Genomic DNA, 27,616 nt, shown 5'->3' on the forward strand with positions numbered 1-27,616 from the left:
CACTGAGCCACCCAGGTGCTCTCAACTTGCTTCTTGAACTAAAGCATCCATCCTATAAAGTGTGAACTGGAGAATGTTTTCAGGTCAAATAAGAAAAAAAAGAAAAGAAACACAGTTAAAGTGGCAGCTATCAGAAAGCTTATCCAGAAACCTGGCTATATTCACAATTCTAATCATACTACCTTAGTCTGCTCAGTCTTTCATGACAAAATACCACAAGCTGGCGGCTTACACACCAGACATTTATTTCTCACAGTTCTGCAGCCTGGAAGTGCAAGATCAGGGTGCCGGCTGGTCTGGTGAGAGCCTCTTCCTGGCTTGCCGACTGCTGTCTTCTTGCGGTGCCTTCGGAATGTGGGGAGAAAGGGAGACAGGCATCGAGAGAACACTCCAGTGTCTCGTCTTACAAGGACACTGATCCTACAAGCTCAGGGACCCACCCTGAGACCTCATTTAACTTTCATTACTTCCTAGAGTCTCTATCTCCAAATACAGTCACATTATGGGTCAGGGCTTCAAGCTATACATTTCAAGGGGACACATAGCATTTGTCCATAGCATTTGTCATAAAGGGTTTTTAAATCTATTTTTCAGGTTTTGATACACTTTTTTAAAATATAAATTTGGTTTTTATATTTTAAATCACACAAGTATTCGAGAAACAAATTCTCATTCTGAAAAATCTTGATAAAATAACTTTTCAATTTATCCACACTCATCGCACACCCCTGAGCGCTTGTTTCCACACATTCACCTGGAAAGCACCTATGCCGAATTATTTTTTTCAGTAGAGCCACCCGAAGTGAAGTGTCCTGGATTAGAAGATCACGATGTACCTGTTGCTGGAAGTTTGTTAGCAGGTACTTGACTGCAATTTGAGAGGAATGTTACAAAAGAAATTCAAAATTTGGAGGAATGCTGAGGGTGAGTCTTAAGGAGGTCTATTCTTACGTTACTCTACATTCTAACCCAGAATTATCTCGAAGTTATCACACACACACACACACACACACACGCTCTTACCTTCACCAACACTCACTTTCCCCTGAGGGTCCTGCTTCTTCTCTTCAGCGGGTAGTAGGAGCTGTGTTTTCTCTCAACCCTCAGGGTCAGAAGTGCAACTGGTACAATGTCTTTCTGACTAACCCATGCCACTTCCAGACAAATGGTTGCTCTCTCTTTTGTAAGCTGCTCCTTTGAGCAGCTGGTTATAGCTTCCTCTTCTTTCTATGGTCATTGCTTAGCCACTTGGTCACTCATTAAAGAGCTTAGGATCACCTTAGTCTTCTTTTCATTTTAAGCCTACCATCACGCTGGGCATCTCCAGTGTTATGCGGATGCATCATCCTCACCTTGGCTAGTGGTCCATCAACTTGATGCCCATTGATCTTTTCCATCATTCCACCTGAAATGCCAACTTCCAAGTCACACCAAGAATTTGGTCATCATTAAAAACTGCACTCCAGTTAATTCCACAATAACACACACACACACACACACACACACACACACACACACACACCACCTTTAACCTCTTCTATTGACAACTGCCTTGCTGCAGTATTCTCTTTGCTTCTTCTTGCAAGAACTACTATCCAGTAACACTTCCACTTTACCACACCTGCCTCCTCAACTGTCCACACTTTCCCGACAGTACAACAGTGGGCCGCCTCCTTCTCTCATTTCTACTCCCAGCTCCTGGGCTCCATAATTTCATCTGCTCTGTTTCTACTCATCCTAAGGTTTCGTACTAAGTATCACTTTCTTGGGAAGGGTTATCCTGACTTCTAGCTACACGAAATCTCCCTGTTAAATCATCTTATAAGTTCTGTGTACTTTGCCTTCCTTCAAATACAATAATTATCATATTGTAATTATGTCATTGTGGATTCAAACATGGGAGGTCTGTTTTATCCACATTGTAAATTGGTTGAGGGCAGAGACCATGACTGTTATTCTCAACCATATGTCAACTAGCATTATGCCTGGCACATAGACAGTACTCAAGAAATATGTACAGAGTAACACACATGCACTCACACAGGCAAAGTTTCCTTCCAGTAAATCAAAATCTGTGCTATGCAAGCAGTGTTGAATCAAAAAGAATATTTGGGGTTTTCTTTGCAGCCTAACAACAAAACTAACTGTAGCCACTTTTTGAAAAATGCGATAACTTGTAAACAATCTCTTCCTGATTTGCAGAGTAGAAAGGTCTCCAGTGTCTTTTGGCTTTTCATTGGCAGAGAGATGCCTGCCAAGAGGCTCACTGCTTCTATAGCAGAAAGTGTAAAAAGAAGCAGAAGGGACAAAAGAATATGTGGAGGGGAACTACAGTCAAAGGGCCCTTGCAATTCAAAGATGCCAAAAATAAATTTGCAATCAGAGGCTGTGTCACACCGGAGAGAGGAAGGAGATTCTAGTTTTATCACAGAGAGCAGAACTCTTTAAAGATAGCCATCTTACATTACCAATTAGTGCTCAAAGATGGTAGAAATGCAAATACTTCCCCCTCGTCCAGGCTATGTGCCTACAGAATCGTTTCTCTAGACCAGGAAGATGGAGAATCTTTATTTCTCTATCTTCCAAATGCATCTCTCACCCAATTCCTGATTCCCCAAGGGGGTTAACTCTATACCCAGCAACACACTACAAATCACTGTTCATGGCATTATCAGTAGATACCTCCATTTAATGCTTGGTGGTGGTCTAAAAGAAAAGAAAGAAGAAAGGATGGGGGAAAGACGAGTTCAAAGTATTTTGGGAGCTATAAAAAAAATCAATTCATACCAATGTCCATGGAGAAATAAATAACAGAAATCACCATAGCAATGGTTTCTTCATCACTCCTTCAACTGACCAGGCCCCAAAAAATATGTGAGCAACCTGGGCAACCATATACTTTGGCACACCTTTGCCAGGTAAAGATATCTTCAACATTTATTTAGAGAAGAGCCTGAGAATTGCATGGGGTGGAATTAGGAGGATGTAGAAAATAGGGATGCTTCGCAGAGTGCTCAGCAGCATGGCCATTGCCTGAGCTTTAGCCCTAAAGTTGTGTGTCCAACTCAGAAGCTCTGTGAGTGATAAACACCTCCTCCCTTTTCCCAGAAGCAAGTTAGCCTATTTCTTTGGGATCTCAGCCCCACCCCCAAGTGGTTTGAAGAACTCTCCGTTTATATACAGTGCTCCCTTTGAAAACAGTCATGATAGATTTTTATCCAATTTTACAAATTGGCAAACTGGGGTTCAAAGGCCCATATAATTATCAGATAGTTGGGTCTACATATTTTCAAGTAATAGAATCAAAACATACAATCTTATGAAAGTATGGACGGGTACAGGCCAAACAGCTGAATGATTTAAAATGAGTTGTTGTTGTCGTTGTTTTTAATCAGCAAACTAAATACTTCTTAATTCAGTTTCTTTAGCAAGATTCAAACAAAATCTTTGAAACTACAACACATTGTAGGAATGTAAATACCACAGCAGTTCTCTTGGCAAAGAAGGTTACAAATAAATCTCCCGATAGCCCAGGTGTAAAGAAGTGTCCTAACAAGATCCACTTGCACAAAATCAAATCAACGGACTCAGGCATCTGATCTCTTACTATTTACTTAGAGCAACAGATATGAAGAAAACCGGGCTTTGGACTTACTTATATTAAGCCTCTGCCGCAGGAAGGTAAAAGAGGAAGAAATACAATGTAATTTGATGGTGGATGTATTTTCAAGCAAAGGAGTCCAAAAAAGAAAGAATATGTTGATCCAACTCTCATGGTTTACTTTTTAAAGCTGTGGCAAAACTTTCTATTTTGGTAGATTTTTGTTCTAAAAAAATCAAATTAAAAATAACAATATCCAATCATCTCTAAATTAGTCCAACTAAAAACATCACCAAAGGACTTACAATGTTTTTTTAAAAAACCTTATTCTCATAATTTCTTTCTTGGCCCTGAAAATAATGGTTTTGAATAACTTGATTTGTGTGTTTCCTTTATTGCCTTTCTACACATACATTTTGAAATGCTTACTTATGGGAAAAGCCATTGCATGCTTAGCTTTCATCATTTATGAAATCTCTGTACTTTCTGCATCTCAAACTGGCATGCTCCGTTTCCAGCAACAGGGAAAACTTTCCAAAAGGAAAATTCCTTGCTAAAAGACATGTTTAAGACTTAGCTAAACGTGTTTTTAAAATACATAACTGAGTTCCCGAGAGAGAAAGGGAACTCAGATGCCAGAAACAAGGAAAAGATTGAAAGGCAAACCTGGAGAGCTGTGAGCTGGCCCAGGGGCAGCTCTAAGTAGGGCAAAACACTAGTGTTAACTCACCAATACTATACCCCTAATGACACCTGCATTCGGAGCTGTGGTACCCAGGGTAATCTTCACATAGCTGCAAGCATTTGACTAATCTATTATGTCTTCAAGTGAGAATGAAGTCATGACTGAACTGAACTATTCATTATATTAGAATCAGGGCATTGTACCTACAAAGCACGCATGTGCAGAACTTACATGATCAACAATTGTTGTTTCAAAACAGAAAAGAAGGAACTGCAAAATATATTTGATTGGACCATATGGAATTGCTGATATTTGGGGAGAAAGGTGGCCAATCTGTGACTGAAGTTGAGATAGAAGGAAACTGGATAGAACACGGACCTCGCTGGGGTGGTTCACCTCCCAGACCATCAACTGGCTCTCACTTCCAGAAATGGTCAGCTCACACCATATGATGCTGACAGTTTCTATATCTTTGTCTGCTTTGAGTTGAGTTATGTGAGTCCCGCTTCTGTTCTGTAAGCTTGTTGAGTGCCAGGCCCCAGAAAGGAAGTTAGGGGAGAGGGTAAAAATTCCTTCCACATTTATTTGTGTGGAATCTTCGTTTTTCAACTATATACCAGATGTAAAGAAGTTTTCTTGCTCTAGTGCCATCTGTCATCTCAGAGTTAGGATCAATTCACATGATATACTAGAAGAAGAAGGAGGAGGAGGAGGAGAAAGAGAAGAAGAAGAAGAAGAAGAAGAAGAAGAAGAAGAAGAAGAAGAAGAAGAAGAAGAAGAAGTAGTAAAAGGATCCAGCTTTAAATCTTGTCTCTGCTGTAATTGTGCTCAACTTCTTGGCCTATGGCTTCCTTGCCTATAAAGCAGAACTTAAGCCATGCCTAGTTACATAAGTTCATCGTACAGATCAAATAAAATAAAGTCCGTCAACTGGTTTAAAATGCCAAGATCCTGTGAAATGATCAGAGAAACTTACACAGCAGGGTTGGGATATCATGGTGGAAGAAAAAAACAGAGAAATCCAGAGTGGGCGAGTGAAGAATTCCAGCAGTTTAATTCCAGAAGGAATATTTATTTAGGACCTACAAAAGGGTCTAATGAAGTCGCAAACACAGCCACCATGCTTAAGGATGACTATAGCCACCTCCCTAGATGCCCGTCCCCTGATTTAGAGGATATTCCCCAGATCCAGCGCTCTCCAGGTTGCCGAGAAGGTAATATCACCTGCTGCACTGATGCCTGCGGGGGGGAAGCTCCGTGGGCAGCCAGATATCTCTCAGCACACCTGTACTCCCTCTACCCCACGTAGAGAAAAAAGGAGAGTCAAGCCTTTCATGTGGGTCGGCCCCCTGCCAAGACCTTTCAGGTCCTATTAATATTAAGACTTGCAAAATTCATTTTCAAACGTTGCAATATTTCCCCATATGACAATCACCTTAACAAACATTTCCCATACTGAAAACAAAATTGAGTGATAAATTTGGTGATTGCAGAGCATCTGGGTGGCTCAGTGGTTGAGCATCTGCCTTTGGCTCAGGTCGTGATCCCAGGGTCCTGGGATTGAGCCTCTCATTAGGCTCCATACAGGGAGCCTGCTTCTCCCTCTGCCTGTGTCTCTGCCCCTCTCTCTCTCTCTCTCTCTCTCTGTGTCTCTCATAAAGAAACAAAATCTTTAAAAAAAATAAAATTAATAAATTTGGTGATTGCCATTCAGTCTTTATTACAGTGTATGACAGGACTGTAACTTGCTAGAGAATATATTTCCACTTGAACTTTGACATACAAATTTAATGTTCAAACTCTGTTTGCCACATGCATCTATGCTTTTCTTTGTGACAGTCTCACCCGATGTTCCTGGAAAAATAGGTGAAGATCATTTTATAGGCTATTAGGTTAGGAAGGACATAGCTGCCACAAATTTTTTAATAGTTGACCTCAAGGGGACTTCTGGTTATAGGTAAATTGCAATTGATGCAGCAGAGCACATTCCTGCCAGACCGACTACAGAATACAAATTGACCAAAAATCACATTTCGAAAGAGCAGAGAACTGTGGAACCAAACAGAATGAAATGAACTAAAATTCCCAAGAGCAGAGAGCTTTACTTGGGTGAGCTCTTTCATGGGTGGTTTTCTTCCCTGAGGCGTCTGCTGATGATCAGACTTGGTCCATGTAGAAGGAATATAGGAGGCCAACGGAAACCAGCCAAGTTCTTGCCATTCATAGAAGAGACCGCAATGATTTGGAAACTAAAATCTCCCCCAGCTGCTCAGCCGAGTTCCCCCCACCTCATACCATTATGGAATTCTGAGGCTGAGCTCGAGGTTAAGTAGCCTCCGGAAGGGAAGCTAAGATCTCCAGCAATCCCATGGTAACTGGGAGAGCCTAGCTCAGAATCGTGGCTGGTTTCCCAGGATGTTCACCAATTTTGGAAATACCTACAGTGTGTGGCAAGATGCTAACATAGTCTTTCAGGGCCCTCAGTCAGAAGTGTAGGAGAGACAGGCCCAAGGAAGAAAGACAAAACTCAACAATTAAGCTGAAAGTAGACCAGAACTAAAATGTCTATGGTTCTGATCCTGTTAAGGCCCCACAGATTGAGATGATCAGCTTCTCACCTACTGGCTTCACCAGAGAAAGCAGAGCCCTGTCTGGTAGAAGCAGCATCACGCAGAGCTTTGACTCCTGTCTTGTACATAATATTCAGCATATAACGACAAATTACTAACATGAAAAGAGGTAGGAAAATGTGAGCAATAACCAAGTGGAACAAACAATGTAAGCAGATACCAAAAAAATGGATATTGTGGTTAGCATCCAAAGACTTTAATAAAATGATCAAAACATCTTAAAAAACTGGAAGAAAATATGGACAAAAATGACAAAAGGATGTGAAAGTTCATCAAAGATTAGAATTCACTAGAAAAATATTCAAAGACTGAAAAATACAATATCTGAAATTAAGCCCTCATTGGATGAGTTTAACAGCACAGCTGAAGATTCATTAAATGCTCCCAAAGACAAACCAGGATAAAATATTTGACTAATGTGGTGAGAGAACAAAATAATACATATTATCAATCATGTGCTGGTCATAGTGCAAAACCCTACATCCTTATTATTAGAATTAACTAAAGAGGAAGAAAAAGGAGGAAGATGTATAGAAGGAGAAGAAAAAGAAAGGAAAAAAAATAAAAGAGCAGGGCAGAATATGTATATAAGGAAAACTTGCTTAAGGATTTCCCAAAGTTCTTAGAGACAGCAAACCTCATATTTAAGAATCTCAGCTAACCCCAACTACAGTGGGTACAAAGAAAATCCTAACCGGGAGCATCACAATCAAACCATTGAAAACAAAAGATTCGCTCTGATTCTGACAGTACTGACTGTGCCGTACTCTTAATTTTAAACCCAAGTGGAATATGCTATAAATTATTTTTTGGATGCTGCTTATTTTACAGAGAAATTAACTTCCATAACTTCAAGGACAAGTGGAAGATGCATAAATGTGTTTATTGTTCGAAGCTTTCAGATGCTTTTCAAAAATAATAGAAACCATCGGTTTCCAATCGTCCTGTAATCAAGATAAAGCCAAATGCAGTAAGAATCTCCGAGCCTGATGAATATGAGTACAGTGAAACACGGAGAAAGCAACTCCAACGAGGAAGAGTCAGGGAGATGAAGCCTTAACTCTTCCTTCGTGTATTTGCTTTAGAAAGCTCGGCTGAGGTTGTTCATGACCCTGGAATTATGGAAATTGTAGGTGGAGTCAGAGGTAAAGAGCCAACATTGACTGAGCCCTTAGCAGGTGCCGGGCATTATTCTAAACTCCTTCCAGGGAGCATCATGGATGTGAAGTGGACTTCACGTGGATCATGCGTGGATGTGAAGACGAACTCATTCGTAACCTGAAGCTCCACAGTGTAAGTTGCTTCACACGGTTCAATGTCTTCAATTCCATTTCGACTCCTTTTTCCTTCCATTTAGGGATCAACACTCATTCTAGCTGTAAGCTTCTGGGTGTTGCCTGGAAGGTCGCAGATGCGAATGGAATCCGCCTGGGTTCCCACTGACTTCTTACTCGGGGCCCAGGCCTGGTCTCCCCTCCCCGCACCCCTCCTCTCAGAAACCATCAGCCCCTCTCCCTTCCCCTCCTTACACCACCGCCTCCCCAACCACAAGCTGGCATGTGAAACAGGATATGGTCCCCTGGCTTTTCTCTTCCCTTCTAGCACATACATCCATTTCCTCCTGAATTGTTCCTGCTAATCATTTTGGGAAACAGGAATAATTAAAATCATAAACATGAAGGAACTTAAAAACTCATAATACTCTCGGAGCCTAGCTTCCCGAAGCTCTCCTTTCTCTGCATCTGAAATTACAACCAAGCTCAGCTGGGACCCTGCTCCCCACCATTGGTCACTGAATTTCCTTCTAGGCCGTATCCTTTGATTAAATTAAACCCTGCTGATGTCATGAAAGCATCTGGTGTCTCAGCCCTAAGTGCTCACTTGACAACTTGGAGGTCCCTCGGAAGACTCCTCTCCTCTGATTCTCGTTATTTCCTCCAAAACGTGGGGCTCTCTGAGGTAAATGGCCCGTTAGCACCCAGTACTTTCCCATTCCCTGGCCCCTTGGAGGAAAAAGAAAAGACAAAACTTGAAAATGAAAGGTTCTCAAAATCTAATGGAGTGACATTCTGCTCTGGTCCCTTCAGACAGACTCACGGACCCTCTCCCAGAAGTAAACCTACACAAGAAAAATTTCACCATCAAGTAAGACATTCCTAATTTTCAAACCAACCATGCCTGACTCTCCCACTTCACCGAGTTGAGTCATTATCTTTCCAAGCTGGACACAAGAGTTTATCTTTCCCTCTGGCCTTATTTTTTCTGTCCTATAAGGCAATTACTTATTCTGTTACATGTTTCACATGACAGAGTCATTCTTCCCTCATGACTGAGTCTTGTTTCACTGAACGTAAGTACTTACTAGTTATACGTTGTCCCTCGCAACTATCTTGGAAGAAACGGACACCAGCTGATGTTTGAAAGATTTATACGGTTTTCTGTACGGCTCTCTAATCCCAAGGATGTTAAGGATTGCTCATTCCATGCTTTTAGGTTAATACGTAGTTCTCATGGCTTAAGCAACGTTACTTCCCACTGGATAGAGGTTTTCCAGCATTTCCTGTTTAACTCTTTACAAGCACAACCCAACAGGTACCTTACATGTACCTGCCACTCTTCCAGCTTGATTCTGGCCGTTTCAGCACCAAAGCAAGTGCCTAGAGCAGCACAGCAGCTGACACCTTTCAGCACATCTTATTCTTTCTCCCTCTTACTGAATCTGCCTAAAGAGCATATCGCTGCTGGGAGATGTCAGCACTCAGAAAGGAAGTTTAAAACTATGTAAGAAATGAGCTCAGTGACCTCCGTTTCCTTGCCTGTGTGGTAAATAATTTGTGGTTTTCTGAAACTGGAAGCATATTTTAGAGTTCAAGCAAGCTTGGCAGTAAATTGTCCTAAGGCTCATAAAAATGTGCACACAGGGCTTTACAGACACCAAATCAAATAATTAAAGTGAAGTGAAACCAAATCAGAGCTGATGCCTGTGTGCTCACAGCATACGTACCCCAGTCCCAGACCTGCACCCACCGTGGTCTGTCCTCTACCATGACCCATAAATTCTGGAACGTTGAATTGTTCCGTGGTTAGGTAGGTTGCTGGAATTGCCTTTATTGACTTTTAGAATACCTCCGCGTGGGCTCAGTTTTGACTACTTTTATGAAAGACAGAGGGTACGGCTTGCAACCTAGAACTCCAGAGCAACTCAGGACCTAGCAAGGACATTGTCCATCCACCACCTCTTATCTTTTGCATATTCCAAAGAAGGTTGGGAAGAGAAGTTGGTGCTGACCGTAAAAGCACTACGAGGATGGAGGCGGGGCAAAGCAGAGGCACACACTCTGGCATTGGGAAAAGAAACAAAAACTAACCTGGAAGACTGTAGCAGTCCACAAATCGTACAGAGTAAGAGGAATTTGGCTCAAACACATACCATCTGTTCAGTTTTATTTCCCTTTCTATTGAAACATGAAGTGATTGTCCAAAGGGCCCCCTCAACAACACGGAGAAAGAGTCCCAACTAGAATAAGAACTTGAGACCGTAAGTCCAGTGCTCATTGGACGTCCACCTCGTTCACAAATTCCTACAGCTAGGATCCCCTGTACCCACCCATGCTCTCCTACTATTTTTTCTCAAGACCTCTGCGACAGTAGTCTTTTTAAAAAGAAGCTAAATAACAAATCACTTTCACTTCTCTATTCAAACCACCCAACGGATCTTGATATCACACAGAGAAAAAGGTGCAGTCCTTACGGGTCATCCACCATCTGGTGAGCCTACACCTTCCCCCAACCCCTCCCACCCTAACACGGGTCATCTCGGATCTTGCCTCCCACAGGACCCCTTTCTCACTCCGTTCTAACCACATGGGCCTCCCTGATGCCTCAGTGCCTTTGCACTTTTTATTCTCCTGCTGTTCCCCCAGATGCTGCCGTGACTTGTTCTCTCACCTCCTGCAAGTCTAGGCCCAAATATCACCTTCCCAGGAAGGCCTTTCTGACCATCTTATCTAAACTTAGAAAATAAGCCTCCCCGAGCTCCTTATCCCTCCCGATCCAACTCTGTTTTTTTCTACACCTTCCTTATCACCTTCTTATATTTTATAGAACACAATTGTTTGTCTCCCTCACCAGAATGTAAGCTCTACAAAGCGAAGAGGTTTTTCTCCTTTTGCTCACTGCTGAATGCCTCCATCAAAAATAAAGCTTACTCTACAGAAAGAGTCGACAACTATTTCTAGAACAAATGAGCAAAACAGAAAGACAATTAACACTCTCTTCATACTCCGCGTCATAACTCACCGGCTTTCTGATCTTAGGCCGATCACTGACATCTTACCTAACTAACCTTCTGACCTTCAACAAGTAATTATTCTGCGCTACTATCTTTCATTCGAAGTTAATCATTAATCGCATGAGATTATTATAAATGTATTATAAAATAATACAGTATTATAGTATAGTATTATAAAATAAATGTATTATGAAAACACTGTAAAAAGTATTAAATGCTACATAATGTAAAGTTATTATTAGAAAACGTATTGGTTTCGTTAGCAACGTCTCATAAATGAACAATACAGCTCATCCAAAAGAAAGAACATAACTCTGTGTATAGATAAATACAGATGACATGTCTATGTCTGTCTCTACCTATATCCATGTATCTCTCTATGTATTTATCTCTCTATATGGAGAGAGAGACAGAGACAGACAGAGAGACAGAAGGAGAAGGAGAAAACAAACATCCATGGCAAAATTTGAGAATTGATTTGTGTAATGACCATTGTTTCCCCAGTTAAGAAGTTAATTAAAGAAACGTGAACTGACAAAAACAAATACAAAGCACCGTCTTATACTTAATTAAGGTTTTCTCTTTTAATTTAGTGGCCAAAATTATTATGGCTTCCTCTTATGGAATATATTATTTGGCAAAATGCAAGTTCCTTGGGGACCAGGAATTTTGAAACGTTCATCAGGATGTCCTCTGGGGCTCGTAGAAAGTTGTTTGCTCGGTGCTCCAGGGAATGGGTAACCAGCAGAAGCAGCGAACAACCACAGCTGAAAAACAGGGCGTTTTCAGGATACAGACTGGCTGGGATCAGAAGCGGAACTGCTTATCGAGAAGCCATCTCTTCCCCAACTTGTGACTTTAAGGATGAGTGGGCATTTTTGCAAAGGTACATGATGATTCCATTGCACTTGAGCAGAAGTCACCCAGACTCAGGGTGTTCTAGACACAGGGAGCCAAGAGTGGGTGGTGGGGAGGTGGGGGGTGAGCAGTAATAACCATCAGGGTGCTTCGTAATTACGGTTTGATCCAGCACATTCTAAAGGGTTGGTATTTCACTGCCTACTTAATCATTTAAATCCTCATGGGCATTTGACCTGACCTGCTCAACCTGAACTTTAAGCCACAAAAGAGAACAAAGGGGAGAGGGGTTGTGGAACGAGAGACTCTTCATATAACTGCCTTTAAAAACAAAACAAACCAAAATTAAAGACGACTTAAAATTAACCTACGAATATTGACATTTCTCAAATAAAAAAAAAAAAATTAGCTTTAAAGCGACTGAATAGGGAGTGGAAGGGAGACCAAGTGTTCTCGTTTGATCTTTTCACTGCCCCAACTTTATTTTAATAACGTGTCCAAAGACTGATTCAACCTCTCTCTCACTTTAATAAAGGTTCATTAGTGGATTAGGAGAGATTTGAAACTGAGCCCAGTGGAGTCAGCAGAGACAAGTTCCAAACAGCCACTCAGCGCATTTTGAAAAGTACCAAGCTAGCAACCTGGAAAAGATCCACCAGTAAAATTTGGTTGTACTTGTGTGCGTGGAGCCCCACTGGACTGACAAAACATCCACTTCTAGATGGACGGGAGCGGCAACATGGCCCCAAACCAACAACGCAAAAGCTGTTGTGTTCCATGTGAGCCCATTGCCACAACATTAACACAACCCGTCAGCGGGGAAAATAATAAGGGGAACAGTAACCATCCAGCATATATTATTAGGATAACAAGAAGCAAGAAGAAGGCCATCTAGGGACACCTGCGTGGCTCAATGGTTTGGCGTCGAGGTGGCTCAGGGCGTGACCCCGGGATCCCTGCATGGAGCCTGCGTCTCCCTCTGCCTGTGTCTCTGCCTCTGTCTCTGTGGCTCTCATGAATAAATAAATAAAATCTTTAAAATAAATAAATAAATAAAAAGGGCCCTCTATAAACTAGGAGGCCTATCCACACTGGCACGCTCATCTCAGACCTCTAGCCTCCAAAACTGTGAGAAGTAAATCTTTGTTGTTGAAGCCACCCAGTCTGTGGTAATTAGTTAAAGCAGCCCACACTAAGACATATAGACTGTCAGACAGACAGACAGATTGACGGACAGATAGATACAGTTTTTTCTAGACGTGATTCGTTACCCCTACATACTTCAGAGTCTATTTCCTAAGTAAAGGAATATTCTCTCGTGTGACCATTGTATAGTTATCAATTTCATCAAATTTAGACTGATACAACAATTTTATATATATAATCTACCATTATCTAATTTTGTTGATTGACTTAATAATGCTCTTTATAGAATTTTCTCCCTCCAGTTCAGATTTGGGGTGGCTTCCTTATAAGAGCACTTTTCATTATCATTTGTTGTTGTTTATATATTAGTCCAAGTTTTTGGTGAATCCACGGATGTCACTTCTCCGACTTGCAAGAACAGTTCTCACTTTACGTAATCTCTCCCATACCTATCCTCTGTTCTTTTTTTTTTTTTTTTTTTCTTTTCACTTCTTTTTGACCCAGGTAAACTCAGCTCCTGCCTGGGTCCCTCTACTTCAGAGGACCCAAACTTCCCTGTGCCTTCCATGAGATTTTCTAAGACTCCTTCCCCCCACATCTCTGGTGCCCGGGCCTGGCTGGAGCTGAAAATGTTATCTGGGCAGGTTCCCTGAGCTTGGGTGGGGGCCAGCATGTCCTCAGTCTCTATTTGAACCCTTTCGCATTCTCTCCAACCCTCGGCCTTGTGCTGGGGTTAGGGACAGGGGACCCAATGTCCTGAAGAGCCCCCATACTTGTGCCTTTATTTTTTTTTCTTGTTTGAAAAAATTTTACTTGATTAACTGAACTGCACGTGAGTAACATCAAGAGCTAATAACTTAAAAGAAAAAAATTGATTCTCTCTTTAAATTCTTGGATGTTCATCTTCTTCTTTGAAAAACGAAAATATTTTCTTCCCAGAATCCACCCCAGCAGGGCTTGCCCCAAGTGGAGAGAAGCAGACTGCCTGGGGCACACCTGTTGCTGGAGCTCATCTGACATGTGGACACAGGAGCTGGCAGTGGTGTTCACAGGACCGATGCACTGACTATGGTCTCCGGGAAATGCCAATGGTGAAGTTAAGTATATCTTGAGATTTAGTGTTCATTTTAAAGAAAACACCCAATGTACTGGCATGAAGTGCAGATTACTAACAGAAAAGAAGCAGCACAGTTCTGCTATGTATGTGTAAGGAAGGGAAGGGGTTAATCCCAAAGGCAATTTAAATAATGGTATTTTATTTTTTTATATATAAACAAATGTTCTGAGAAATCTCAGACTTTAGTGCATTGTTGTAAAAAATTAGTAAAATATGTAAAAATTCCTGGGGCTGGGTCACTCTGGGGCCCTGGGTCTGGGCTTCAGTTCCAGAAAAGCAGCCTGGCGAGACGGTCAATTCTGCTGACAGGCACAGTATTGTTTCCACTGTGTGGTATGAGAATGGGCTATTGGAATGGTGCTGACACGCTGATATTGACGTTCTCACTCACTTGGACACAGGAAGAGTTCAGGCCCCTGGGCTTCCTGTAAGCCACGGCCAACCCTTGAGTTTGAGCTGCATGTGTGGTCTCCTGCATCCTCGGTCGCCATCATGGTCCACCGAGGTGCTGCTCCTAGTCTACAACAAGCAGGTATCATTTACCCTGTGCCTTCCCCTTCCCCACTACCTACACCTCATCCCTCTGCAGGCTCTGCACCACATGTAATACAGTCCTCAGGAGCGGCCCCACCTACGTCCTCCAGGGGCTTTCTATGCCATTGCTCTGCAACATCAAAGGGCCTTCCATTTACTTCCTCTCTTGCCTCCAGTTGACGTGATGACTCTGTGCTCTCCCAGACTTAGCCACATCAAATGAGGGTCAGGGTCACTTGCATGAATAGAATCACTGTTCTTGCTCTACCTACGGATCCCTCCCCTATCCTCCGCACTGGTGATGGTGGGTAGAAACCAGGGGTGCAATCAACAGTGAAAAAGATCACATTTTAGGAATGTTGTGATTATAGCCTTGAGAGTTCCAGAGAAGATATAGTTGGAAAATGTGTTGCTCTATATTTAGGCCATAAAATTCCAAATGATAAATTTAACATGCCCATAAAATAAATTATTGTCCATGTTTTCCTGCACACTGTGTGCATTTGTGGTCATCTTCAAAGAAGAAAGGGAACAACTGTTGAAAGCCATCAGAAGCTCTGCACAGACAGCGAGACGGATGATACAGCATCATGAATAATGATGTGACCAGCATGAAACAAATGGCATTAGGGCACTTCAGAGTCAGGAAGAGCTGTACTGTCTCAACCCAGACAGGTTCTGACGAGCTATAGGACTTGAATAATAAGAGCACTGTTACCTTTTTCTCACAGTGGGAGATATGAAATTACTCAAGAACAGCACATTTGACGACAAAGGATTTGAGGAGATGATGCCTGGATCTAAACCGAAAGAAACAATACCTGGATACTATAAACGACCAAGTGCTCCAACTGACCCACAAGCCGATATATTGATGTTTCTTCTCTATGTCAGTCTTTATCTTTGACAATAAATCACTATGCCTCATAAGCATTCACGAATTTAGGAAAGTAGTTTTAAATGAAAATGATTGTATAAACAAGGGATCCACCCAAAAATGACTTATCCAGGGTCCCACATGCTCTAAGGGATGGCCTTGAAGCCAGAAGTGGAGCGTATGTAATCATTTTGTCCCAGTCCTAAACTGTGCTTCACAAAGGATAACATCACAATGATGACTCTGACTTTTTCTGATATCTTGACCAATTTCCACTTCTTTTTAAGACCCATGGGGAATGGAAAAATTGCAATTGAAAACTTTGTCTGAAATAGAAATCTTAGGTTTTATAAGAAGCAGAAATGCACGTTGAAGTTTAAGGCCAACATAGCAGGGACTCTGACTTCAGCCCAAAAGGGTAAAGTCGCAAGGCCACATATATGCCCTTTGACCAAAGAGGAAAGACTAGGGGAAATAGGACTTTGCAGTCATACAACCTAAAGAAATGGCATGTAAGGGATAGGCTGCCCATCTAACCAGAGAATGAAGTGTACGGTGTAGCATTACTGCAGGCTAAGGAGGAGAAGCACAATTATCATGAAAAAAAAAAAAAGTTTCCTGAGCAATGTCTAAGGAGTTGCAATGGTTTTATTCATTACTAAAACATAACTTGGAGAAGTCAATCTGTTCTTGAGGCTGTGGAGTCCTAGTTCCCTGTTCTTTGGCAACTGCCTCCTTTTCTCTCCCCTCCTCTGTACTTACACAGACAACAGATTCCTTGGACCCTGAGTCCACTGGTTTGTAATGTGAGATGTCAGCCAAACGCAGATATCTGTTCCTCACTCACAGCAACACTTGCACACTCAGAAACGCCAGGCTATACGTGGATTCTTCTACCATTGGCTTCATTGTTTTGAAGCAACTTACTCCCTTCTTTGCTTGGCCATAATTATTCCAGTTGCTCTCCCCACTCATTTTTCCAAAAAGTGGAGAGAAATGCATAATCCCACAATACACAACCCACTGCTACTTCATTTCCTGTGGAGTCCTTCGCCTAGATCAGACTTCACTGTCTGTATTATTATTCTGTTAGGAAGAATAAGTAAAATAAGTTCGACTTTGCAATGGAACTCTAATCTCAACCATCACTGGAAACCACAATTAATTCAAACAAAAGGTATATGCGGCGAACCTAACACTTAGAAAAGCCAAGTAATGTCATCTTTTCTTTATTTAGCAAAGCGTACTCTTGTAAAGGCTCACTAATCCCTTCCCGTCTATCATGACTGTGGTAGCCTGACAGATGATGCAACGTCTTCTGGCAAACTTCAGACATAGCAGGGAGAAGAAAAAGATTCAAGAAAATAGAGTATGGTACAAGGAGAGTCAACGGGAGAGAGGAAAAGCAAAAATAGAGAAAAAGAAGTGCATCCGATCGGAGGAAGCGGGGCACACCAGCAACAGTCCATCTATTAGGTAGAAACCACCGAGGCAAAGGCAACTCAGGAGTTGTGTGTGTGTGTGTGTGTGTGTGTGTGTGTGTACATGCATATACATATAGATCTATATTAGGTGCATATAATAACAAAACAAAGGCAGAGGTTGTGTCTTGAAAATGAGTTGGCTAAGGAGGATTGCCTATCCTGCTCAACACATCTGTAAAATTCCAAGGCTAATTGTTACAAATGAGTACTATTTTCCACTGTTGCATTTCACCATCCCTCTTTAAATCGTGGTGAAGTCTGTGGTGCAGTGAAAATGAAGCCTGGGTTCACTTAGCATGATATCCATTGTTCTGACAATCCTATTAATACAACAATAATTGTGCCAAATGCCATAAGACAGATGCCACACAGAAGGCTTTGACTACAGTGTTGCCATTTTGCCTTTACGAGGACGTTGGTATAGGAGGAGATCTCCCTGTTTCAATCATTTTTCTGAAATCTGTAAATAATAGCTGCCATTGAATGAGTGTTTAAATGGAAACTTTATGACAGTCCTACTCTCACTTTGCAGATGAGGAAAGTGAGGTCAGAGAGACTAAGCAACCGTCCTCAAGTGTCACCGCTAGTAAATGATGAAGCACGGCTATAACAAGAAAGCAGTGTGTTCAAAGACACTTTTGAACTCAAAGAGACTTCAAAACATTAAATAAATTAGCGTCATCTAGAGGGAAAAAAAATGACTTCTGGATTTGGTTCTACTTACAGCATCAGCAATTAATGTCATTCATCCACAAAATAAATATACTTCTTCACTCTCCTGATTTTTAGAGTACTCAGGCCACCTCAAGATAGACCACCGTGGCATGCACTTTATTTTGAATTAAAAGCGATCGAACCCCAGCAGATTTAGGAAAAACTCTTTACCTCCCGCCCCCCGCCCCCACAACTGCCTGCTTGTACCAGGAGGAGAGTCACTAACAGGACTCCCATCTATCTAGGAAACTTAATTGCACAATAGGGCAATGTTTGTTTTCCAAGCACCTTCTCTCACCTTCCTGCTAAAACGTCTTTCTCTCCTCTGTATCCTCCGACGTCTACCTCGCTCCTTAGCTCGTATAAGCTTTGTGTTGCTTCACAGCCTTTGAAATTTCCATGTCTGCAGGGATTTCCCAGTGTGGACTCTGTCTTGTGTCCATTTGATTCTTAGGTCAGCTAGAAGGGTCTTGAAAGGCAGAGTAAGTTCTTCCTCCCCAACACCTGGATCTGGAAAAAAGCTGAATGTTCATCCAGGAAGTACATAACTTGCAGGATCTATTCTCACTGCCATGAATAGTTTAGTAATTGTTGAGAAACCACAATATTTTCAGAACTGGACAGAATGTGAGAGAATACTGTTCCCATCCCATCTTTTTCAAAAGACTGAGTGCCCCAAAGAAAAATCAACAGAGCTTTCTGCTGCCTGTATCAGGTAGCAAATCATATGCTACTGGTGAGGTATGTCCATCTGCACATGCAGGGTTTCATTTTTCATTTTGTGCCCCACAACAAAAGCCAGCGGAAGGGGAAATTTCCTAAGAGAAGCAGCCCCACACTAGTTTTATGGTGGGGCTGCAGAAGTGTGGGGTGCACAACTTACTGAATTCTGGGAAACATAATGGAACCTGACCCTACAAAATAAAGCCTCTAGGTCAACAACACCTTTCCATCTTCCAACCTTTAATTACTTAGATCATTCACACTTTTATAATGTAATTATGTGCTAATACCACATTTGCACACAAACTTCACCCAGGCAGTAAAATGGGCATCAATCAATTATAACAGCCTGAAAATCCAAAGACGTATTTCCTAGGTAGCTACTTACCCATATGCTTCTTTAGAAAAACTCCTCCTCCCTTTTAGTGTGTCTCCAGGGCTAATAGTCTACCCCAAAATACGGACCATCCCATCATTTCCATGCCCATTGTTTTTGCTAAGGAGACCTCGAACCATTTTTTTTGATAAATTTATTTTTATTGGTGTTCAATTTGCCAACATACAGAATAACACCCAGTGCTCATCCCATCAAGTGCCCCCCTCAGTGCCCGTCACCCAGTCACCCCCACCCCCCCGCTCTCCTCCCCTTCCATCACCCCTAGTTCGTTTCCCAGAGTTAGGCTGAATGAAGTAAGTCAATTGGAGAAGGACAAACATTGTATGTTCTCATTCATTTGTGGAATATAAATAATAGTGAAAGGGAATATAAGGGAAGGGAGAAGAAATGTGTGGGGAAATCAGAAAGGGAGACAGAACATAAAGACTCCTAACTCTGAGACCTCTAATCTTAATTTGAAAACTTTTTCTCAAAAAAAAATTCTCTGAACAGTAGTATTCAAATAAATGTGGAAATATTTTAATATTAATAACCAATCTTGGATGGGTTTTTGAGTTTGCAAAGCACTATTTCACACATTATTCTCCAACATAAGACTCCAAACAACACTGTGAAAATTCAGGCCATGTGATCACCGACGCTTTCTACATATAAAAATTGTGAGCTGAGAGAGAGGACAAAACATGAGGACTGTTCACATGGCTAAGAGATACTGCCCTTAAGATTCAAACCCAGGTTTTCTGGGGTTGAAATGTTTAGCAGAATTCCACTTTACTATAAATCAGCCCATATTCACACAAATCTTACTAAACAAAAATCAAGAAAATATTCCAAAGACAGACTGTAAGTGTTCCCCTGAGGTACTTGCTATGAATGCAAGCAATCCTGCAGCTCACCATCACATAAAAGACAAAAGAGCAAGACCAGACTCAGGATGAAAACCAACAGAGCTGTTTTTACTGCCCACACTGTATAAAAGGCAAGAGGAGGAAAAAGCCAGATCAAATGACAAAGAACTTTCTAAATCTGTCACTTAGTAACATATTGCCAAATTCTTGGTGTTTTTATTCCAAGAAGTTTAAATTCCGCTTTCTACTACTGGAGGGTTCGTACTCTCTCATTCTCTCTCCCTCTCCCTCCCTCCCCCTCCCTCTCTCTCTCTTCCTCTCTCTCTCCCACCTTAGGCACAATGGGAGAACGACAGTCTGACTGATTAATACATGTATCATTCAGAAAAGTAAAGAGAACTGCTTCCCTATCTTTGACGTTCTTTGTTTTCCTCCTATTTTTACTGATTTTCTGAGGGCGACATTGTCTAAGGAAGACACAGAGGACTGCAGAGCCAGATAAGACACAAAGGACATAACTTACGCCGGGAGAGATGCATATGTACACACAAAAACCCACCCTGAGCTCTTTCCTTCCCTGTATCTGCATTTCAGACCACCCATAAAACATTTGTGGGCAGCTGGCAATTCACTCCAAAACCATATTTAACCTTCTGAAGTCACATTAGCTGACAGGGCTTCGGCGTCTGTTGCCTAGAAAACAGATCAATATACTCTATATTTTGAAGGGCATCAAATTCTCCCTGTCAGGAGCAGGGAGGCTGTGGGGCGGGAGGAGAGCCCGTAGCAATCAAGCCTCACTGCACGGCCTCCCTCCCCGACCCCGACCCCGACCCCGACCCCGACCCCTACGGAAGGGGAAGGAGCCCCTTCCTGAGGCTCCTGTGCACCGCTCCCTGGCAGAGGTGGAGGTGGGGCACTGGGCCCTCAGAGGTCATCAACTTGGCCAACAAATCATGGCCAAAGTCCAAACTGATCACAGCCTCGGGGGTGGTCTGGGCCATCCCAGCAGCAACCCCATGGTTGAACATCGGGGGCTCTGAAGTGTCGGTAGATAGAACACGTTGCAGCTGCTCATCCTCTAGCATCTAAATCCTTGAACAAACTATTGGGCAAGATTACAGGAGGTTTTCCCCTGCCATAGTACGTGTTTCTATAACAGAAACTGGGCCTCTTAAAACAATAGGCAGATACCTTTCTTATCAGAAAAAATAAGATGCTTAAAAATTACCCCAACTCAATATTCCTCCTAGTGATAGCTGTAACTTGAGTACACAAATGAAAAGCATCTTGCTTCTATTTGAATTGAGTCGGACAATCCAAGACTGAGATGCTTCCAAGGCCTGCTAGGAATGAACACCAATTTATCCGCAACGATCTCACTGTGAAAGAGGGGATCAGTTTTGTCGACATCTTCGGACGTGTTTCTAGGTTGTAGATCACAAAGGCTGTGCCGAACACAACCATGAGTAACATGACAATATGTGGGTGAGTAAAATGTGCAATCGCACACTGTTAGGGGCTGAATTGCATCCCCAAAAGTTGTAGTGTTGAAGCTCTAACACCTAGTACCTCAGAATGTGACTGTATTTGGACATAGTGCCTTTCAAAAAATAAGGTGGGGGCGCCTAGGTGGCTCCGTAGGTTGAGCGCCTGACACTTAGATTTGGTTCAGGTCCTGGTCTCTGGGTCCTGGGATCCAGCCTTGGGCTCCGCACCCAGCAGGGAGTCCACTTGGGATTCTCTCTCTCCCTCTGCCCCCACCCCATCCCCACATGCACTTGTGCATGCACTCTCTCTCTCAAATAAAAAAAATAAATATATATTTTTTTAAAGCAAGGTGAAATGGAGTCATAGGGGTGGGCCCTAATCCACTCTGACTAGTGTCCTTAAAAGAAGAGATTAATAAACAGATACACGTGGAGGAAAGATAGTGTGACAAACGGAGAGAAGGAGGGAAGGAGAGGCCTCAGAAGAAACTGCCCTGCCAACACCTTGATCTCGGGCTTCTAGCATCTGGAAATGTGGGAAAGTTAATTTCTGTTGTTTAAGCCACTCTGTGGTATTCATTATGGCAGCCCTAACAAAGTAGTGACACACACCGAATGTGAATCTTTTTATTAAAGAGGGTGAACATTCTGAGTCAATTCTAGACATGTCTTCAATAAGTTGAAAATCAATCCAACACACTAATTTTTTTTATATATAAATGAAACACACCACATCCTACGTCTATTTCATCAAAAAAATGTTCTAGAACATGCCTTCAAAGACCATCCAGTGCCTAAGCGCTGCTCACCACATCCATTGTATAAAACCAGCCCTAGACATTATCTCGCTCCTGAAATGCAGACTCGGCATGGACCTGATACGGTGGTGCTCCCTCAAAGTGTATTCACAACACATGAGCCTCTGAAAACATGTCAGATCATGTTACTCCTCTGTCCGATACCCCGCAATAGCTCCCTAGTCCCCTCCGAGGGAAAGCCAAAGCCCTTGTAAATGGCCCTCGTGACCTACTTGAGTTGACCCCAGTTAGAGTTCTCTCCTCATCCCTGGGACCCAGCACAGTGGGTGACCTCCACCACACCTTTGCTCTAGCTTCTCGCTCTGGGGGAAAGTCTCCCCTCCAGGTCTCTGCGGAGCTACATCTCTCACCTCCTTCAGCTCTTTGCTCCAATTGCCTACCAGTGAGGCCTTCCCAGACCACCCCATTCAGAATCATGCCCACTCCTTTCTTCCCTCCTCCACTATCCTACTCTACTGTTTCTATAGCATTTAGTCACTTCTGAAATATCGCATTAATTACTAATGTATTAGTCTTTGTTCATTTGGTTCACTCATATATTTCAAATCACCTGGAGCCATGCCTGACCCATGGTAGGAGCTCAGTAAATATATGATTAGTTAATGTCGAATGAAAGGGTGATTGGATATGGAAGCTAGAACTCTCCTTTTAAGCTCTGTAAGTTTTCAAACATTCTCCAATTTAGAAGCCCTTACCATCATAATCCATTGTGAATGTTAAGAATTTCCTTTTTCTGACTTGCGGTCCTTCATATTGATTTACTTTTCAAAGAAAAATCCCCAAAGGAACAAAAGAAGTTTAACTCTTCTCTTTCTACTCCAACCCAAAGTCAGGCTTTTCGGGAAGACAAAATGGAAAGCGGGCCCCTATAGCACATGAACTTCAAAATGTTCAATTGTGCATGAATGTTTACGTAGGTGTATGTGTTGCTGGAATGGCCTCATAAATTGTGACAGCAAATCAGACAAAAATAAGCGGGAGATCCAAAATTCAACCTGGATATCATTTCTTTCTTTTTTTTTTTTTTTCGGATATCATTTCAAATATCCATCAAACTCCTAAAGTTTTAATATTATAAAAGAATGCAGAATCACATCAAGCTTTAAAAGATCTTATAATTTAACAGAAAATATACTTTTAAATATCTTGAAATTCCATCAAGGTCATTGGTCTCAAGAAACTGAAGGGAGATACATTTCTAGATCTTAGCAGCCACAGAAATGTCGAGTTCTATCAAGCGATCAACCTGGATGGAATCTAAAGACTTCTGTGAATAAAGACAAGAATTAGGGCATGTGTACATGACTTGAAGCCAGAGATGCGGGCTCCTGGACCAAAGAGACCTACCTTTTTGAAGTTTTTAAAGCCCATGACATAGGAGATGCAACATAGGGCCCCACAAGCCACGTGTCGGAGGGAACAGTTTGCAGATATGAATTTGAAAACGTGAATATCGACCACACAAATTTGAAAATGCCAGTACTGTTATAGGAACATGAACACGAAGCTTAGAACAGCAGTCCTCACACCTGGGCACGCAGCAAACTCCCATGAGGTCCTGCTGAGTACAGATGTCTGGGCCCCGCCTCCAGGCTCCCGTTCAGGAGGTCTTGGACGCAGCTGGAGAATCTGGCTTTCTAATAAGCTCCCAGGTGATGCTGATGCTGCTGGACCAGGGACCGCACTTTGAGAACCAGTGGAATAGACAATTAAGATAGTTCTGTGTTCGATTAACTTATAAAATGGGAATAATGCGTTGTCTGGAGCCATAAAGACCAGGTGCCTGTGGTCGGTACCTGTTCGTGAAGGGGGTCTTCTGTGTTCACTTAGAGGAGCAGCCCTCCAGAGGACGGTACCGCTTCCCAAGCCTTTTTGGGAAAGGGCATCACCTCCCTTGGGGGTAGGAAAGCATCCACGGCGTCCCCTCTCCTCTGCTACTGCTGAGGCCGCCTGGTGGCGGAGCGGCTGCCCAGTGGGCACGTGTTAGAAGTAAACCGTGCTGAACAGGCTCCCAGCTGCTGCAGAGTCAGAGTCTTTTAACATTCCTGGTTTGAGACAAAACATCCGGGTCCTCTCTGGTGGGTCCAAGAGATGCTGGCCCGGGAAGGGCCACGCTGGAGGTGTGCAGAGGCAGAAGGAGCTGGCTGCGGGGCCGTGCAAGGCTGGCTGCTTTGCAAGTGGGTCCCTTGGGACGCTGGCCCTGGGTGGTACAGCTGGCTGTCCATCTGTCCGGCCTCAGTGCAATCTGTGGATAGAGTAGTGGGCTGCTCTGAAGGCCAAGCCTCGGTGATTCTGTTCTCCTCTTTTTTTTCACCAGCTACCCATGGTTGGCAAAGAGATTAAAAGCAGCAGATTTTAGACCTCCCTTTTGATCTGAGCAGCAATGAATACAGGGAAAAAAAGTATTTTACGAGAACTACAAATAGCTGTCGGATAATCGTACTCGCTTAACTTGGACAGTGAACCTGCTGTATTTACTATGGACTCCCAAGGGGTAGTTTTTCCTTGCTTGTCCTTTATTTGCCCTATTTTTTTTTTTTAATGAAGTTTGTCATTTGGAGTTCGGGAGGGAAGTAAATATGAAATATTGAGACTCATATTAGTTTTTCCTCTAGATAACTTTTTAATTTAAAAAATTGATCTAATAGCCTGTTTGATAGCTAATGTTTCGAGGAAGTACAAAAAAAAAAAAAAGGAAAGAAATTTTTCCATTATCCTGGGAAAATTATGAGGCATATTAGGTTAACTTATTTCTTTTATAGGCGACCTAGCTTCTATGTAAAATTTGACTTAGGTTATATGCTTTTTTCTTAAGATAAATGTGCCCAGTAATCAGACTGAATTAAGCAGAGAATCATGAGCTTCTGTGTCTCCAAATGGTGCTCTCTTGAGTCTTCAACATAAGCAAGAGTCTTCAAAGGGAATATTTATGAAAATCGTTTTCTCTTGAAGGAGCCAATGTTGCAAAAATGGTTGGCCGGATTCTTGAAGAGGACCCAGCGTTCAGATACCCTTTAGTATTGTCATATTCTGTGTGCCCATTCTTGTTTTTTTTTGTTTGTTTGTTTGTTTGTTTGTTTTTTAGACAAGATGGTTTTCTGGCAAAGGCAGAGACAGGCCTCGCACTGCATCGTGGAGGACACAGAGGGCGACAGGTTTGCTGCCTTGCTCGGAGCGACAGGGTGGGGGTGAATAGCAACCAGAGCTCCGGACTCCTGCCCAGGGGTTCGTTCCTGCATCATGAACGTGTCTCCCCTTCCTGAGGTTCCTCCGTGGAACCTCGCTCTGGGCCACCTCGGCAACCAGCCCTTTCCCTGTTAAGAGAGAAGTGGGCTGGCGTGGGGGCCAGGGGAGCAGAGCTCCCTCCGTTCGTCTCCACTTCCAAGGCCACAAAAGCCTGTGTGATTTTATCATTATTTTCGAGGTTTCTAGGCGACAGGAGGTAAACCTGATGATGCCGCCGCGCCTGGTATTTCGATAGTATCCGTGATCCCTGTGCCCTTTTCCCTCTTCAAATCTGAATCTCGTGCAGCTACACACCAAGGGAAGCTGGGAAGCTCTGATCTGCCCACACGAGAGGTGCGAAACCAGGCCAGCTTCCCTCTCAGTTCCGTGCAGGGGCTGCTGGACGGACGAGCATGAGGCCTCTGAATGCTGCCTGGGAGCTGCCAGGGGAGCTCAGCCTGCCCCTGGGCGGACGGCCCTGGCCTGTCTCCACGGAGCTGTTCTCTGGCCTCCCTCTCCCTGAGACATGCGGAGCTGGCTGCAGGGGTTGAGGTGAACCTCAGTCTCTCTCTCCTCACCCCAAATCAGCTAGGGTTCCAAGGTGAAGCCAGGGTCCTTGACCCCCACGCCACGTCGGGTGGGTCACCCTCCCGGGCACTGTCCAAGAAAGGAGGCCGGTCTGTGTCGCGGCCTCCTTGACTTCCCCGAGCCGGCTCCGTCAGGCCCTCAGTCCAAGGGGGCCCCTGGAGACCAGTGTCACCAATTCGGGAGTTGCTCCCCGGCTCCCTCTGTGTCCCTACTAAGCAATCCTTTCTTGCACGTGTCTCCATCCATGGTGTCCAAGATGCAGACGCAGAGATGGTGCCATCCACTGGAGAGTCTGCTGGGGAGGGGGAGACACCTGCGGAAGAGAAAGGGAGAGGGACCAGCGAGACTGTGGAGAGTCCCCCGCTGAGCTGCAGTCCTCAGCCCGGGCCAGACGGGGCACCTGGCAGAGGAGCCCGAGCGCCAGCGAGCTCTGAGGACACGTGTCCAGGCCCCCGGTGCGCCCGGGCCCAGCCGACCCAGGGAAAGAGCCTCCCCCTGAGCAGAGCGGCTTGGGGGGATTGCCCGGCACCGTCCCTCGTGGCACCGCCCACGGGCTTCTTCCCCTTGTCATGTGGTCGGTTCCAGAATAAAGTGTCCCCACGTGAGAGGGAACAACCGTGCATCTCAAGGAGGAAATAGCCTGAGCACTCGAGGGTGTCGGCGTCCTGGTCCTACGGTTTCCTTTTGTGGCTGAGAAAATGACTCTTGTCATGAAATAAGAATATCCTATTTCTTTCACACAATTATTGTATTTTAGGGATAAAAAGGGGCTTTAGAAATAGTCGAGAGTTTGTGTATGAGATCCGATTTCCCCTGAACAGGCTTTCTCTCCTGCCTCTCAGCCCCTTACGTTCTGGAGCAGGGCCCTGACTCTTCCTTCCAAAGCTCTCCTCCAGCCCCCAGGCATCCAGGTGGTGGGCCTGACCGCCCAGGTACCCTGCTCAGGGGAATTCCAGAACCGGACTCATTCTGGCTCAATTCTAGCAGAGGCTTACACATGCCTTTGGCCTCCAGGGGATCACTCCGGGTCTCACTTAAATGACCCCACCTCCTAGAATTCCCCTCAACTACACATATTTTCTAGAGACAAACCGACCTCCTCTTTGCCCTGCCTTGCAAATGCTCACGACATGGTCCCTTCCCTTCTCTCCCTTTCAGTTAAAATCCGCCCTCGTCCTTCGCCTGCCTGCACTGCTCTGGGTACGGCTCATATTGGCTTGAGTGCTGCATGTTTGAAATAGCCCAGAGTATATATGTTTTCCAAGTACTTTGATCCTCTAAACTTGGCTGCAGGGTTTTTTCAAAGCTCAGCAACGTGATTCAAATTGCCTAGAAAGCTTTGAGTGGTGGCTTGTTTCTAAGGCACTCTAACACTAAATATGTTCAGCACTCCGTGATGAACACTGGAAAGGCCGTTCCTGCTTTTTTTGGCACAGGGTAACTGGGACAATCAGATCATGTATTGTGTTGGCACGGCATCAGAACGGGTCTGCTTCCTTGACCTAGAAAAAGAAATAGGAATATCACACTCATTGACCTGAAAGCTGGAACATGTGTTCGTTCCCTATGTTAGATAGGATTCTCATTGTT

General features: G+C 43.5%; 1 protein-coding gene and 1 long non-coding RNA gene across 13 annotated transcripts in view; one reads left to right on the forward strand and one right to left on the reverse strand.

Moving 5' to 3' along the window:
• Positions 1 to 10,492, reverse strand: part of LOC144313073 (uncharacterized) — a 38,217-nt gene extending 27,725 nt beyond the window's left edge. For 2 of the 7 annotated variants that reach the window (XM_077896380.1, XM_077896379.1), the window contains exons 1-2: positions 9,921 to 10,492; positions 8,798 to 8,919 (exon numbers count right to left, since the gene is read on the reverse strand). In XM_077896380.1, coding sequence (XP_077752506.1) covers positions 8,798 to 8,919; positions 9,921 to 9,970 — 172 coding nt within the window. In that variant the 5' untranslated portion in view covers positions 9,971 to 10,492. Of the gene's footprint in view, positions 1 to 182; positions 346 to 1,023; positions 4,189 to 8,797; positions 8,920 to 9,920 lie in introns of those variants that run through there. The other 5 variants (XM_077896376.1, XM_077896377.1, XR_013378795.1 and 2 more) reach the window with 4 other exon arrangements.
• LOC144313074 (uncharacterized) lies at positions 9,985 to 26,662 on the forward strand. 6 transcript variants are annotated; one of them, XR_013378801.1, is made up of 8 exons: positions 9,985 to 10,684; positions 11,021 to 11,278; positions 11,801 to 12,093; positions 12,601 to 12,844; positions 14,151 to 14,312; positions 14,734 to 14,860; positions 15,594 to 17,215; positions 17,756 to 19,097. It is a non-coding gene; the product is annotated as an uncharacterized LOC144313074 (long non-coding RNA). The 6 variants fall into 6 exon arrangements; XR_013378796.1 differs by having other exon boundaries at positions 9,990 to 10,684; positions 11,048 to 11,278; positions 17,756 to 19,095; XR_013378802.1 differs by lacking the exons at positions 15,594 to 17,215; positions 17,756 to 19,097 and adding exons at positions 25,299 to 25,990; positions 26,283 to 26,662 and having other exon boundaries at positions 9,996 to 10,684; positions 11,048 to 11,278.
• The last annotated feature ends 954 nt before the right edge of the window (positions 26,663 to 27,616 follow it).

This window comes from Canis aureus, chromosome 4, assembly GCF_053574225.1.
Source record: "Canis aureus isolate CA01 chromosome 4, VMU_Caureus_v.1.0, whole genome shotgun sequence".
Classification (NCBI taxonomy): domain Eukaryota; kingdom Metazoa; phylum Chordata; class Mammalia; order Carnivora; family Canidae; genus Canis; species Canis aureus.